The sequence below is a fragment of the Cervus canadensis genome, chromosome 24, assembly GCF_019320065.1.
Source record: "Cervus canadensis isolate Bull #8, Minnesota chromosome 24, ASM1932006v1, whole genome shotgun sequence".
In the NCBI taxonomy this organism is placed as follows: domain Eukaryota; kingdom Metazoa; phylum Chordata; class Mammalia; order Artiodactyla; family Cervidae; genus Cervus; species Cervus canadensis.
In genome coordinates this window covers 8,917,246-8,932,995 of record NC_057409.1, presented here as the reverse complement: position 1 = coordinate 8,932,995, position 15,750 = coordinate 8,917,246, and the positions used below count along the sequence as shown (strand labels likewise).

At 53.9% G+C, this 15,750-nt stretch overlaps 1 protein-coding gene across 8 annotated transcripts; it reads right to left on the bottom strand.

Moving 5' to 3' along the window:
• Window positions 1-6: 6 nt before the first annotated feature.
• On the bottom strand, window positions 7-12,508 carry CNKSR1 (connector enhancer of kinase suppressor of Ras 1). Of its 8 annotated transcripts, none has more exons than XM_043445897.1 (21): window positions 12,388-12,508; window positions 9,523-9,680; window positions 9,240-9,421; window positions 6,690-6,774; window positions 6,224-6,265; window positions 6,038-6,142; window positions 5,383-5,442; window positions 5,210-5,278; window positions 4,831-4,932; window positions 4,674-4,744; window positions 4,523-4,599; window positions 4,266-4,372; window positions 4,157-4,187; window positions 3,583-3,746; window positions 2,690-2,763; window positions 2,454-2,525; window positions 1,619-1,692; window positions 1,401-1,462; window positions 1,208-1,307; window positions 899-1,080; window positions 7-644 (listed from the first exon to the last, which is right to left on the bottom strand). In XM_043445897.1, exons 1-21 carry the CDS (start codon window positions 12,437-12,439, stop codon window positions 375-377), a joined length of 2,139 nt encoding a protein of 712 aa, XP_043301832.1. In that variant the 5' UTR covers window positions 12,440-12,508; the 3' UTR covers window positions 7-374. The 8 variants fall into 8 exon arrangements, with proteins under 8 accessions (XP_043301832.1, XP_043301831.1, XP_043301829.1 ...); XM_043445896.1 differs by adding an exon at window positions 11,906-12,063 and having other exon boundaries at window positions 6,038-6,265; window positions 12,388-12,474; XM_043445894.1 differs by having other exon boundaries at window positions 6,038-6,265.
• Window positions 12,509-15,750: the final 3,242 nt, after the last annotated feature.

Below are 15,750 nucleotides of genomic sequence, written 5' to 3'. Positions count from 1 at the left end.
CATGTTAAAGAAACTGACTTTATTTAGTTGAAAAGTATCTACTGGTTCAATGAAGAACTTCTGTACAGACTGGCTTGGGGAATGGAGACGTGCTGAGGGGCGGAGGGGGCACAGGTAGAGCACAGGTAAGAAAGAGTTCTTGCACCCCTGCCTCTAGCTCCTTCCTTGGCACACAGCTCACTTCACTTTACCCCATTCCAGGGCGGGTAGAGGGGCAGAAATGGCGAAAGGTGGAGCAGAGGCAGTCAGCTTGGGGCAGAACCACGGACAAGCACTACCTCCAACTCGGAATAGCATGCAGGGATGCTCTGTCCTAGATGTGTCAGAGGTGGTCCTCAAGGCTGGAGGTCGGAAACTTAGGGTACTGGCCAAGGTTAGAGGTCAGGAGGTCGGGGGTCACTCTCTGGAGTCAGGGGGCAAAGAGGGGAGTGCTCCTCGGGGTCAGAGGGTGGCGGGTGGGAAGACCGTTCCTTGGGGTCAGAGTTCAGGACTTGGGAGCCGCCCTCGGCCTGCTCCCCTCCCCAGGCCCCCAGGCCCTCCGAGTAGAGCTCCTGGTTCTGCTCCTTCCACCGGCGGAATTTCTCTCCGGTGAGCTCGGGGTCGCCCAGCACTTCCTCCAGAGCCTGAAGCTCCTGCAGCTTTGCCTGGAAGAGGTGTCGGGGTTAAGGGGCCAGGACCACCCGGGGAAGGGGCAGAGCCCGAGCCCAGAGCTAGCTCCGGGGCCCAGCGCCCAGATCCCAGCCAGCTCCAGCCCCCATCCTCAAAGTCGAGAGCCTGGCCCCAGGAACCCAGAACTCGGCCGGGTCCGCGGCCGAGCCCAAGAGGGCTAGATATCTGGACATCAAGCCCAGCTAGACATCTAGCCCAGCGCCCAGCCTCCTGTGCGCCCCCTGCTGACCTTGAGCGTGCTCTGCAGTGCGCGCACACGGTGCACTCGCTCATTGAGCTGCGGGTCTCGGTTGCGCCGCATGAAAGAGCTTCGCCATTGCTCCTGAGTGAGGGGCTGCTGCTGGCCCAGCAGGGTCACGCCACCCAGCCTCAGCCCCCGGACCATTCTTTCGAGGGCCCCTTCGCTGCTGTCTGTGGGAGGGGGGAGCAGCGTGAGGGTGTGCCGGCCCCCCTGCCCCCAGCCCTGTCTCAGCTCCGTGCCCCCCCCCAACTCCCCCACCCCCACCCCCACGCCTCCACCCCCCACTCTGCTCCGCACCTGCCGCCGCCGGACTGAAGGAGGTCCGCGGGCTGCCCTGCGGGGTGGCTGCAGGTAATGGATCTCCATGGAGCGAACTCCTAGCTTGGGCCGGGCTGGGCTGCGGGCAGGGTGGAAGGAGAGGAGGGTTATCAGTCTGAGCTCCACGCCCTGCTCTTCACCCCGCCACCCCATCCACCAGCCCCCGACTCACTGAGGCAGAGCAGGATCCAGCCTCGTCGTCAGGATCTTCGGCTTCCGTCTCGCTGTAGCAGTCTGGGGTGGACAGGAGCCGTTGGGGGGACCCACTGAAGCTTCACAGGGTTGGGTAAGCCATGGGGTGGGCTTGGGGAACTGGATTCCCAGCCTCCACCCCAGGAAAGCAGAGGCTCAGGTGAGATTCAGTGGGATCCAGTCCTGTGAGACACCCACCTTCCTCTCGGGGCAGGGAGGCCCGGCCTGGAGACTGGTACTTGGAAATGCAGGTAATGAGATGACGTACCCACCTGTGGAGAGGCAAATGGGTTTCAGAGTTTCCACTGAGTCAGTATGCTGGGTTGGAGAAGGCAATGGCAATGCACTCCAGTACACCTGCCTGGAAAATCCCATGGATGGAGGAGCCTGGTAGGCTGCAGTCCATGGGGTCGCACAGAATCGGACACAACTGAAGTGACTTAGCAGCAGTATGCTGGGTGTCTGTCAGTCGTCAGTTCAGTCACTCAGTCGTGTCTGACTCTTTGCGACCCCATGGACTGCAGCGTGCCAGGCCTCCCTGTCCATTACCAACTCCTGGAGTTTACTCAAACTCATGTCCATTGAGTCGGTGATGCCATCCAACCATCTCATCCTCTGTTGTCCCCTTCTCCTCCCACCTTCAATCTTTCCCAGCATCAAGGTCTTTTCAAATGAGTCAGTTCTTCACATCAGGTGGCCAAAGGATTGGAGTTTCAGCTTCAACATCAGTCCTTCCAATGAATATTCAGGACTGATTTCCTTTAGGATGGACTGGTTGGATCTCCTTGCAGTCCAAGGGACTCTCAAGAGTGCTGGGTGGGGCTTTCACTTATATCATCTTCTAACTTAATCCTCAGAGCCAATCTGAGAGATAGGCATTCTTATTAGTCCATTTTATAGAAGGTGAAACTGAGGCTAAGAAGGGAGTGTCTTGACCAGCCCTCTCAGAGAGCTGGGATCTGAATCCAGGCTCCTGAGCCCAGGCCCCGAGCACTCACATGCAAGCTGTGAGGGGTGAGAGGGTGGCACTCACATACTCAGGTCCGTCAGGGTATCAGCAGCAAAGATGAAGGGTTTGTACACGTTGTGGGTGAGCTGGAACACACTGCCGGGGAGCAGAGGGGCCTCACTCACCTGGGGGTGCCCATCCTGAGCCCAGGGAGGCTGGCCTGGGAATCCCAGCCACCTGCTGTCCCCACCCCGCCCCTCCTGTCACCTGCCTCTCCCTTTCTCTCCCCACCCCCAGCCTGTCACAGCCCAGGACTTAACTATTTTTTCTTCTGATCTTGTCCACTTTCCAGACTGTAGTTGGAGACATTGATGAGGCCCTCGGCCTTCTCATCCTGGGGGATCACAGTGTGAGGGTCAGCTTGGAGCTCCAACACCCTTGAGGCCCAGGCAAGCTCCTAAGGGCAGGGGTGGGGTGGGGGAGGGCACCTCCTGGGCTGTCTAACTGCTCATCTCTCAATGCCCAGGGCTCAGGGCAGGAAGCTGGGGTAGGGTTGTGACCAAGGGGTGTCTCTGTGCCTGGAAATGGGAGGCAAGCTATCCAGAGCAAGAGACAGGAAAGAGGAGCCTGCTCATACATCTGCTCCATCACAGACACAGACCAAGCTGCTTCGCAATATGCTCTTCTCCTTGCCTGCTTTTCTTACATCTTTCTAACTAACATTCAGGCACTAGTTTCTCAGGAAGCCTTCGCCACTCTTCAGGTGGACTGGTCACCTTTGCAGGGATCCCACCCACCCCTGGGCTCTTCCTTCATCACATTATATGTTCCCGTATTGTCCCTGTGTATTCATCCCTGTCCCCACTGGCCTGAGAAACAGAAAAGGTCTAGTTCTTCCCCATGTCCCAGAGCCCAGCCCAGAGCTGGGTATACAGTAGGCACCTTGAATGTTAGTGGAATGAGCAGACAATTGCTTGAGCACCTATCACTGGCATGAACAGATTAACAGAAGGGGAAGGAAAGGCGGGCAGAATCGGTGATTCTACATGGCCTGTGATAAACTTTTCCAAACTGCTTTTGCACACACCCCAGTTCTCTCTGAAGAGTGTCCCCATTTTACAGATAGGAACGCTGAGGCCCACCTGTGACCACCAATGGGCCTGGACAGTGGAGGAGGAACAGGAGCCACGGTCCTGTGTGTATGGGGTCTCACCTGGGGCTGGCGGTACCAGTAGAGTGTGTGTCCCTTGAGCACGAACCAGCAGCGTCGCCAGCGCGGGCCCATGAAGCCCCCGGGCACCTTGCGGAGCAAGAGCCAGCCATCACAGTCGGGCAGGCCCAGCTCCCGACACGACACCCGCCGGCGCGTCGCCACGCCTGCAGCAGCAGGGCACAAGGGTCAGTGAGGGGCTGGCGGGGCATCCCAGACCCCTAAAGCTGCTCCCTGGCCCCCCACGAGCACCCCCAGCTGATGTTTCTGAACCCATGCTCTGTGCTTGGATTGTAACAAGTGTCAGCTCTGGGTGGGGGGTGACTCTTCTCATTTTAAGAGATGACGAAGGTGAAGATCAGAGGACGAGCTGTTTGCCCAGAAATCACAGAGCTGGTGAGAGGTCTAGGCTGGGAGCACAGGTCTGTCTGACCCCAAAAACAGAACTGTTGTCTGGAAGAGAAGTGTGTGATGTGTGTGCTGGGAGGGTGGTCTTGCCCAGCCTTGTAAAGACTTCTAAGAGTGCCTCAGATCAGAGGAAAACCCCCCAACCTACCCAGTCAGGTGCATTTCATACCTTTTGATTTCCTGCAGCCAGGGACAGGACTCTGAAAGGGCCACAGGCAGTTAGAAAAGAGTCTGCATCCAGAGCCACACACCCCTCCGCGCTGAGCCCCTGAACTTACCCTATCAGGGTGTTCTGGGGGCTCCGGAGTGTCTGCCACCTCTGCCGGGTGTGTGGCTGGGGTTGCAGGGGGGCTGGGCAGGGGCTCGGGGCCAAGGGAGGTTGAGTCTGTCAGGGCGGGAGGAGAAGAGAGAGGCTCCATGAGCTTCAGACCCAGGCCCAGCGGTAGGCTGGGGGTGTAAGAGCCCAGGGTCATAGTCAGACACCCCACATGCCTTGTCTGGGGACACCTGCTAACACGTGGGGCTTTGATATTACCTGTCCAGGCAGGAGAGCTGGGTCCAGGACTTGGGTTTGAAGACAGGTCGAAGTCAAAGATGTCTTTAGAGGGGGTCCTGGAGCGATGGGGGAGAGATGAGGTGAGCCGTGGCTCACCCTCCAAGACCCACCCGGGGCCCGAGGCTGTTACCTGGGAGACACGGAGGCTGGAGCCGGTGATGGGCTCACTGGGCATGGTGAGTCCAGGGGCCGAGGAGGGGTCTAAGGAACAGCCAGAAACAGCTGATGGAGCTGGGGCCCACACCCGGGTCTGAGAGCAGACTGGGGGCAGGGAGGGTGGCAGGTACCTGCTGTGGGGTCTCCGGCACCGGGACCTTCTTCAGCACTAAACTGACCCTGTCCGGCTCCCGCAGCAGCTCCCTCACCACGTTTTTGTGGGGCCAGCCCACCTAGGGGACAGGGACATGGGGCTGGACTGACCTGGATGGGAGCCTCTGGGGCAACCCAACAGCCCTCCCCTCAGATCACTCTCTCAACCTCGCGCTCAGCCTCCCCTCGCCCTCCTCCAGGAAGCCTCCCGGAGCCCCTCGGACCCATGTGAGCTGGCTGACCTCCCGGCAAGCAGCTCACCACCCTGGTCTCCCGAAGGAAGGGAACCCCTCCACCCACCAACCAGGGTTCTACTCAGGAACCCCTTCCTCCCACCGTGCCTGTCCCTTCTCTCACCACCACCTGCTCGTTGACCTGGACAATCTCGTCTCCAGGCAGGACCTGCAGCTGGGGGTCGGTGGGGACCTGGTGTTGGAGGTGGGGTTCAGAGGGGTGCACCCTCACGGGGCTTGCCGGCAGGTAAAGAGGACCATGGGGCTGGGCGGCTGAGAAGGGTGGAGGGCTCTCACCTGGGTGCCTACTCGAGACACAAAGTGTAGGCAGCTGCTGGTGGTGTGGATTTCCAGGCCCTGCAAGGCGAAGGCTGCGGTCACTGAGGGCCGGGGGGCTGCAGGGCCAGCGGGCAGGACCCCCGCTGGGCACCAGGACTCACAGGCGGGTGGAAAGGGGGAGAGAGCTGGTCTCAAGTTGGCACCGCCCGACTTGCTTTGTGACTTAGGGCTTGCTGCTGCACCCCTCTGGGCCCTGCCTCCTCTTCCCCTAAGGGCAGGTTACTGACTTCTGAGCTTTCAGATTCTCAGCAACTCTCCCGAAGGCTTAAGCAGGGACAGGAGCAGGACAGGGCAGGGCTGGGGTTTTCCCACTGGTCAAGGATTGAAGCAAAAAAGTTCATGTCCTCTCCCCTTCTCCCCTAAGCTGCCAGGTCTGTGTCCCGGGGGCTAGCATGTGTCACCCAAGACCCCACCCACTGCAGCCCCTCTGGTCTGGAGAAGGGGCTGAATGACGGTGAGACCCCAGGGGAAGTTTTTTGGACCTTTGTCTGTACAGAAAGGACCATCCAGCTGTAACAGGATAGGACTCTGTGGGAACCTAGAATCAGATTTCCAGGCCCACATGAGGCTGCCTGAGGGGACCAGAGGTGAGAGGTGAGAGGTCAGGGCCCACCGAAGGATCGTCCAGCGGCACTCGCTTTAGTACAGCCTTCTGCTCCAGCAGCTCCTCCGGGCAGCAGCTCAGGATGTTGCAGCAGATCTCGGCCACGTGGCTGCTCTGGCAGGTGGAGGGCAGGATGGAGGGCAGCCTGAGTCCCATCCCACCCCATCCCCGTGGCCCACTCAGCCCCCGACTCACAATCCTCAGGACTTTGCTTTCCTTCTCAGCCGGTGGACAGTCCTGGAAGCAGAGAGAGAGAGTGGGGGGGCCGGCCCTCAGCAGGGTGCCCTGCCTTCTCCTGAGGGCAGGGGGGTTCCCTGCTGTCCCTCCCAGCATGTCCCGTACCCTGGTCCCTTCCCAGAACGACATGGCAGCAGAGCTTCGGCCCCAAGGTCCCATCTCCCTGACCCTGGGCCCCCAGAGGTCAGCACACATGCCCTCCCCCGCTCCACACCCTCCTGAGATCAAACTTGCTGAGCTGCCCCTGCCAGTTAGGAGCCCCCACACCCCCTCACCCCCTACCCAGTGGCCGGGCCTCCTCTCTTCCTGCGCTCGCCGCTCCCTGCTCTCACCCCCGATCTTGTGCTGATTCACAAGTTATAAAAAGCTCTAGCCTGACTTGGTCTCTATAGCCTCGGCCAAGCCTGGCCTCTGGATCTCCTACCTCCTGCAAGGCCTGGCCCAGCTCCCCGCATAATTCCCCAATCGCCTGGCAAGATGAGAAGTCATTTAAGTGGGAGAAGAGGTACCTGGCAGAGGGGAGGATGGAGCAGTGGTTAGGGGACTGAGCTTAACAGTCAGCTCACTGAACCACCCTGAGCCGACTACACATCTAAGGCCCTGATGGGTTTTGGTTTGGGGTGAAGGAGATGACTTTTTCCAGTGGTCATGTATGGATGTGATAGTTGGACTATAAAGGACGCTGAGCACCGAAAAATTAATGCTTTTGAATTATGGTGTTGGAGAAGACTCTTGAGAGTCCCTTGGACTGCAAGGAGATCCAACCAGTCCATGCTAAAGGAGATCAGTCCTGGGTGTTCATTGGAAGGACTGATGCTGAAGCTGAAACTCCAATACTTTGGCCACCTCGTGAGAAGAGTTGACTCATTAGAAAAAACCCTGATGCTGGGAGGGATTGGGGGCAGGAGAAGTGGACGACAGAGGATGAGATGGCTGGATGGCATCACCGACTCGATGGACATGAGTTTGAGTAAACTCCGGGAGTTGGTGATGGACAGGGAGACCTGGCATGCTGTGATTCATGGGGTCGCAAAGAGTCGGACACGACTGAGCGACTGAACTGAACTGAACTGAAGGAGATGACTGATACATCAAAAGACTTTAGCACAGGATTTATTTGTCAAGTGTTTAATGAATGCCAGGCCCAGTTCTAGGCACTGGAGAGACAGATATTAAATACATAATTGCATCAATAACGATTAGGGACTTCCCTGGTGGTCCAATAATGATTTATGGGCTTCCCTCATAGCTCGGTTGGTTAAGAAACCGCCTGCAATGCAGGAGACCCGGGTTCAATTCCTGGGTGGGGAAGATCTGCTGGAGAAGGGATAGGCTACCCACTCCAGTATTCTTGGGCTTCCCATGTGGCTCAGCTGGTAAAGAATCCTCCTGTGATGCAGGAGACCTGGGTTCAATCTCTGGGTTGGGAAGACCCCTCTGGAGAAGGGAAAGGCTATCCACCCCAGTATTCTGGCCTGGAGAATTCCATGGACCATATAGCCCATGGGGTCTCAAAGAGTCGGACATGACTGAGTGACTTTCACTTCACTTCACTTCACTTCACTGGTGGTCCAGTGGTTAGAAATCTGCCTGCCAATGCAGAGGATATGGGTTCGATCCCTGGACTGAGAAGATCCCACGTGCCACAGGGCAATCATGTGCCATAGCTATTGAAGTCCGCAAGTTCTAGAGCCCGTGAGCTACAACAATTGAAGCTTATGCACCCTAAAACCTGTGCTCTGCAACAAAAGAAGCCACTGCAGTGAGCAGCCCCCGCATCCCACAACTAGAGAAAGCCTGCCCACAGCAAGGAAGACCCAGTGCAGCCAAAAAATAAATAAAATAAATAAAAATTCAAAAAAGATTTAACTCCTACTCCTGTGACACGTAGGAAGCTATGAATGTGTAACGGGAAAGGCTCCCCTGAGGAGGTGACATTAGAGCTGGGGCCTCTGGGACAAGCAGTGGCCAGTGAAGGGGGAGCCAGCTCCTTATGCAGTGCTGCTGATGAGACGTGGTTACAAGCTGGAGGTCGGGTGGGAACCTAGGGAACCCAGTGCCCTTAAGTGAGTGAAGTCGCTCAGTTGTGTCCGACTCTTTGTGACCCCATGGACTGTAGCCTGCCAGGCTCCTCTGTCCATGTAATTTTCCAGGCAAGAGTACTGGAGTGGGTTGCCATTTCCTTCTCCAGGGGATCCTGGGATTGAACCTGGATCTCCCGAATAGAAGGCAGATGCTTTACCATCTGAGCCACCATGGAAGCCCCATTACAGACCAATGTGAAGCCCCTTACACAGACCAATTAACCTTTTTTGGCTAGTCCCACCATATTACTCCTTGGAGGAAAGTTATGACCAACCTAGACGGCATATTAAAAAGCAGAGACATTACTTTGCCAACAAAGGTCCATCTAGCCAAGGCTATGGTTTTTCCAGTACTTATGTATGGATGTGAGAGTTGGACTGTAAAGATAGCTGAGTGCCGAAAAATTGATGCTTTTGAACTGTGGTGTTGGAGAAGACTCTTGAGAGTCCCTTGGACTGCAAGGAGATCCAACTAGTCCATCCTAGGTGTCCATCCTGTCCTAGGTGTTCATTGGAAGTACTGATGTTGAAGCTGAAACTCCAATACTTTGGCCACCTGATGCAAAGAGCTGACTCATTTGAAAAGACCCTGGTGCTGGGAAAGATTGAGGGTGGGAGGAGAAAGGGGACGACAGAGGATGAGATGGTTGGATATCACCGACTCAATGGACATGAGTTTGGGTAAACGGGAGCTGATGATGGACAGGGAGGCCTGGTGGTTCATGGGGTTGCAACGAGTCAGGCACAACTGAGCTACTGAACTGAACTGAATTGAACCATATCCGAACAAGACCCAAGCTCTCGTTTTCTCTCCCAGGTCCCTGGAGGAGGCCATGGATGTGGAGGGTCCCCTCACCAGTCACTCAGACCCTGGGAGGAGACAAAGGTACCTGTTGAGCCAGAAGAGGAGGGAACGGGCCTCGTGTACCAGCTGCACGGCCGCACCAAGGACATCTGTAGGGGGCTCTGCACAGCCCCCCAAGTGGCCTCGGACCAAGCTCTGGAATGCCCGGGTTCCCTCCAGCAGCCCCTCTGTCAGGCTCCGCAGGTTCTCTGACTGTAGCCCCGCGCTCTGTACAGAGAGGGGGCAGGTTAACTCTGGCAGGGGCCAGCCCCCATCAGCATCCCCAGGGTGGGCGGAAGCTGCAGCCAGTTGGGCCGCCATTCACTCACCAGGGCCCGGAGCTGTTCCACCCCTTCCAGGATGATCTCCTGGTGGCCCAGAGGACACACGGTTAGAGCCTCCAGGCTGCGGGGGCAAAGCTGGAGCAGGTACTTGCCAGGCAGCTCCCAGTCCTCAAAACAGTAGTCCTGCAGGGAATCGTCCAGGCCTGGAGGGAGAGCAGGGGTCAGCGCGGGGGACCCAGGGGGGTGTCAAGGCCTTTCCGGTCAGTGGAAGAGCCCTTCTCCTAATGTCAGCCCTAAGGCCAAGGCTGTGTTCTGTCCTGTCCATTTCACAGATAAGGCTACTACTGAGTTGAGAAGTAGGATCACACAGGGGAGTGGTTCTCAAAGGATGGTTCCCCAGACCAGCAGCAGCATCCTCATCAGGGGACTTGTTAGAAATACAAGTTCTGGGAATTCCCTGGTGGTCCAGTGGTTAGGATTCAGCGCTCTCATTGCCATGGCCTGGGTTCGATCCCAGTTGGGGAACTAAGATCCCATGAGCCATGTGGTGTGGCCATAAAAAAGAAAAATAGCCAAGACATGGAAACAAACTCAGTGTCCATTGACAGAAGAATGGATAAAGAAAATGTCACATACACACACACCCACACACGTGCACACACGCACAAATATTCAGCCAGGAAGAAGGAAATCTTTCCATTTGCAACAACATGGATAAACCTGGAGGGCATTATGCTAAGTGCAATAAATCAGAGAAAGACAAATACTGTATTATCTCACATATATAGAATCCAAAAAACCCAAATTCTTAGAAACAGGGAACAGACTGATGATTGCTGGAGGTAAGGAATTAGGGAGTGGGGGAAATGGGTGAAGGTGGTCCAAAGGTATAAGCTTCTATTTATAAGTCAGTTTGGGGGGTAGAATGTACAGCATGGTGACTATGGTTAGGATTCTGAGCTTTCAGTGCTGTGGCCTGAGTTCAATCCCTGGTCTGGGAACTATTAATAAGATCCTGCAAGCCGCGTGGCGTGAGCTTAGAGGCAGGGTCCAGCAATGTGCTTTTTAACAAATCCTGCAGGGGTTCTGATGCTTGGGCCAGTCATGATTGATGCTTTGAGGCTTTGGAGTCAGGGAGACCTGAGTGATAGCAACTGAGCAAGTAACTGAACTACTCTGTGCCCGTTTCCACCTAAAAAAATGGGGAAAATAAAAACACGTCACTTCTACTCATGTCTATTAAATGACATGACACATGTCAACAGCTTGAGCAACTCCCTTGGTTCAGTCAATAACAGCCCCCACACTATGTGTTGCCAGACTCTCTACCATGATCTGCAAGGCCCCTTACGATCCGGCCACCACTGCCTCTCCAGTCTCATCTCTTGGCACAGCCCGTCAAGCTCAACAATCGATCCAGAGCACTAACTCCCTGCAGCTCTCGGGAGGCTCTTTTGCTTCATGGTCCCCGAAGGCGCAATTCCTTCTGCCTGAACTGCTCTTCCAGCTCCCTAATGTCCGTGGTTATCTAACTTCCTCCAGGAAACCTTCCACAACTCCCCAGGCTGGGCTGGGGCCCCCTGCTGGGCTCATTGCCCCCACGCCTCCACAGACTCCTGCACCAGAGCACCAACCTCTCCTATTCCCATCACGAGCTCTTCCAAGGACTGGGCTTTAAAACAAGTGTTCATCTCTAATTCCGGCTGAGGCCTGGCATAAGGCAGACACTCAAAAATAAATACTATGTGCTAGGAAAAACTTAAGGACTTTATACACAGTAACACATTTAATCTTCACCAAATCTAGAAAGTAGAGATATTGTTATTCCCATTTTACAGATGGGAAAACATACACAGAGAGGTTAATAGTTAGCTTTCTCCCTCTTTGAAGGAACCCCTGCCATTCCAAGCCAGAGTCCTTTATGGGGTATGTTTGTGTGACCAACAGCCCTCCCCCATCCCCTGTGTGACATCAGGAGCCCTTCACTAGGAATTCATGAGCTTTTACTTCCTGGCCGTGGGCCTCACGCATCCCGCTTCCCGTGCATGGTGAATGCGCTGTGTTGCCTCCCTCCCAACAGGCTGTGAGGCTGAGCCAGGCCCTCATCACGATTCTTACTTGGTCCCACCTCGTGAGATCAGAGTTGCCTTTCCCATTTTGTGGATAGGGAAACGGAGACTTGTGGTCATCGAACTGACGAGCGGAGGGGCTGGGCCTGGAACTCAATCTGGGAGTCTGACTCCAGCCCTGAGTCCCGGCTCTTCCCAGGGATGGTCACCCTGAGTCTGTCCCCGGACGACTCCAGTTGCCCCCCTCCAACTCTGGCTCCCCCTGGGAGGAACGTGGTCCTCACCTCCCATCTCCCGGCTCCACAGCAGACCGTCCACACTTCTCTGAGTCCGAGCACCCTGGGCCCTTTCCCACCCACCTGGGCTCATCTTCCCTGGAGGTCTCGGGAGGGGCTGGGCCTGGGCTTCTGCTCTCCCTGGGAGCCTCAGGGTAGGGGGAGGGAAAAGACACCTCCGGCAGGCCCTAGTCCAAAGCCTGAGCAAATCACTCGTTGGCTTGGTGTAGAGTTTTCAGCATCTGAAAAATGGGATTAATTACAGCCCACTGCGCCCCCGGGGCAGAGGGAAGATGAGATACACTGCAGGCGGTCGGCTGGGGCTACACTTTCTGTTTTCATTACAGAACCACAGCCTGGGCTACTGGGGGGAAGGAAGACCCCTTCTAGGTCCTCGGGGGACGCCACCGGAGTCATCTCGACTACCTTTCTGCCGGGTTCACGGAAGACGCTCTGTAAATACTTGCGGACTGACTAACCGACTGACAAACTCGGCAGGTCCTTTTTGCTTTCGCTCTCCCCGGCCCAGGGACCCTCAGGCCCACCACTGCCCCGGCCCCACCCACCTCTCAGCCAAGCCGCCACCTTCCTGGGGGTCCAGGTCGCCACTGGCTCCATGGCCAAATTCGGCCCCTCGGATCGGCAACTGCTCCGCCTCGCCCGCGCAGGAATTTCCGCTCCCGGAGCCCCGACCTGGGGAGGGGCTGGGCTGGGCCGGGCCGGGGGCGGAGCCACCAGCATACCTGGGCCCACAAAGCAGGCCAGGTGAGGCGCTCTCACGGCCATTGGCCGGCCACCGCTCCATCTCCTGCCCCGCCCTTCAGGCATCCCAGAATATCTGGGCTGCCAAACCTGGGGGTGGTGCCCCTGGTGTGTGACACGGGTGACCTCGGAGCTGACCTGGGATCCCCGCCCAAAACTGGCCTCAAATGGCAGGATGCGACCTGACCTTCGGGCCTTCTCAAAAAGGGACCAAAAAATGAGCAATGATCACAGCAGCGAGGCACAGAAAGGTTAGGAAGCCAGAGCCTGGGTCCAAACCCCAACGCTGCAGCTTTTTAGTTTGTGTGACAAGGCCTAAACCGACCCACCGGGCCTCAATTTCCCTGTTTGTAAAATGGGTATTAGCTCCTACTTCAGAGGGCTGTGCAGAGTACCTGAATTAATAGCTCTAAAACCTTTAGAACTGGTTTCCAGCCCCCACTTTGTTTTGCACTGTGGACCCTTGTGACGGTCTGGTGGAAACCTTAGACCTTTTCTCTGAACATTGCTTTTAAAAGCATAAAGCAAAATGCTGAAGATTGCGAGGACAATTACTATCAAAATATATTAAAACCCACAAATTTATGATAGAGTAATATGTATTTATCAGTACATAAAGTAATATGCATTTAATATGTATCAATAACAGGACTGGCAAATTAAAATTTCCTTTTCTAATGGTATCAGTGTATTGTTACTCAGCATGAATAACATTGAATTGTGGGGGTGGTCTCTGAGTCACCTCCTTATACCTATTGGTCAGCAAACAACTACAGATAGGCATGTGAGAGACTGAGAATCTGAGTCATCAATGCCAGAGCAGGTGGATTCACCATTTGGCCATTAACCCTCTACTGGCCACAGTCAATGGCAGCTCTGTTTTAGGAGCGTCTGAAACAGTGTGATTTAGAAGTGGGTTAATAACTGTCAGCATTTTGAAATTGTTAATGAGCATAAGTAACATTTTGAGATACTTGTGATAACCACAATTTGATATCAAAATATCTTTGACGTCTACTGGAGACAAAACCACAGATACTAACTAATACTTCAATCCATGAAGAAGGAGATGGTAAATTTTGGTGAGAGGTCAGTAGAAATAAATATATAATTTTTTTGCCATCCAAGTTGATGAGATGGGAAGCCCAGGTTAAGAGCTTTCCTTTTAGAACAATGTCTGACACATACTAAGTGTCTGCAGTTATCCTCATCATTATCATCCCAGGCCAGGGAACTCCCAGGACTTTGGAATCAGGCAGAATTAGTTCCACGTGAGTTTAGAATTAACATACACATGGCTATGTATACAACAGATAACTAGCAAGGACCTATTATATAGCACAGAAAACTAAGCTTAATATTTTATAATAACTTGTAAGGGAAAAAAGAGTCTGAATATATATATTCTTATATTCTGTATCTTTCAAAATCACTTTGCTATACACTTGAAATCAACACATTGTAAATCAATTATGTGTCAATTTAAAAAAATCAGTTCCACTTGCTATGTGACTGAGTCCACCTTTTACACCTCTCTGAACCTGTTTCTTCGTCTCTAGAAGAACAGGGAAGGAATTAGACCTTAGCTCTGAGGATGTCCTTTAATATTTGAAACCTGTAACATGAGGTAGATCTGAGTTATTATTGCTTTAATTCTGTGGGGAGGGGCCTGGGAGGGCTGCCCTCTCTGTGTCACCTAACTTGGACTCTCTACCACTGCCTCCAAAGCCTGTCATGAACTGAATCGTCAGAGACCCAAAGTCTGAATTTGGTCCACGGGTGTGCATGTGGTATGTGTGTGTGTTAATTATCATTCAACAGTTTCACATACAAACTGAGTCCTCTGGAACTTGGCCAGCTCTGTTGACCCCGTTCTACCTTCGCACGTGGCATCAAGCATGAGTGCAGAATGTCAGCTGCTTCCTTCAAGGGATGCCAGCTCGCCAGGTCCCCAGAGGCCTTGCTTCCTCATTTGTGAACCAGCAGGCGCAAATTCACAACTTGGCCCTCACGTTTCTGGCTTTGTCCTTGGTCTCACGTCCTCCTACCCTGCTCTCCGTGTATCCCTCTAACATCCTCTGTGCTGTTTCCTCCTGTAATGTTTTTGCCTCTTCCCACACTAGCTTCCCTGTGGTGCCGCAATAAACACAGACGTGTCCCCATCATCCTGATTTCATCGAACACCTACCCTGAGCTGGCACAAGATCTAGAGGTGAGATGTCAGCCAGCCTGACCTCCCTGAACTCACAATCCTGTAGAGGAGAAACCAACAAGAACTCACCACTTGTACTCAGATCCTCCCTGAAAAGGCCTGGGCACCTAACAGGCATATTGATGCCTTTACTGCCCCCCGCACCCACTCTCCGCCTGGAGCACCTGGCAGGGCTGAGAAGTTAGAGACATGGTAAGTGGAAGCTTCTATTTTTCTTTCAATTTTTTAATCTTGATTTTTTTTTTTTGGTACATGGTTTTTATTTTATTTTATTTTTATTAGTTGGAGGCTAATTACTTCACAACATTTCAGTGGGTTTTGTCATACATTGATATGAATCAGCCATAGAGTTACACGTATTCCCCATCCTGATCCCCCCTCCCACCTCCCTCTCCACCTGATTCCTCTGGGTCTTCCCAGTGCACCAGGCCCGAGCACTTGTCTCATGCATCCCACCTGGGCTGGTGATCTGTTTCACCATAGATAATATACATGCTGTTCTTTTGAAACATCCCACCCTCACCTTCTCCCACAGAGTTCAAAAGTCTGTTCTGTACTTCTGTGTCTCTTTTTCTGTTTTGCATATAGGGTTATCGTTACCATCTTTCTAAATTCCATATATATGTGTTAGTATGCTGTAATGTTCTTTATCTTTCTGGCTTACTTCACTCTGTATAATGGGCTCCAGTTTCATCCATCTCATTAGAACTGATTCAAATGAATTCTTTTTAACGGCTGAGTAATATTCCATGGTGTATATGTACCACAGCTTCCTTATCCATTCATCTGCTGATGGGCATCTAGGTTGCTTCCATGTCCTGGCTATTATAAACAGTGCTAATCTTGATTTTTAAAATAAATTTATTTATTGGTTGCACTGGGTGTTCACTGCATGCACTTCCTCTAGTTGCTGAGAGTGGGGTTTAATACAGAGTTGCGGTGCGCGGGCTTCTCA

Coding starts and splice junctions, on each gene's coding strand:
- CNKSR1 (XM_043445894.1), bottom strand. CDS start 12,439: ATGGAGCCAGTGGCGACCTGGACCCCCAGGAAGGTGGCGGCTTGGCTG. Junction 6,266..6,689: donor TGGGCCAGGCCTTGCAGGAG/GTAGGAGATCCA, acceptor CTCTGCTTCCAG/GACTGTCCACCGGCTGAGAA. Junction 4,745..4,830: donor TGCCGGAGACCCCACAGCAG/GTACCTGCCACC, acceptor GCTGTTCCTTAG/ACCCCTCCTCGGCCCCTGGA.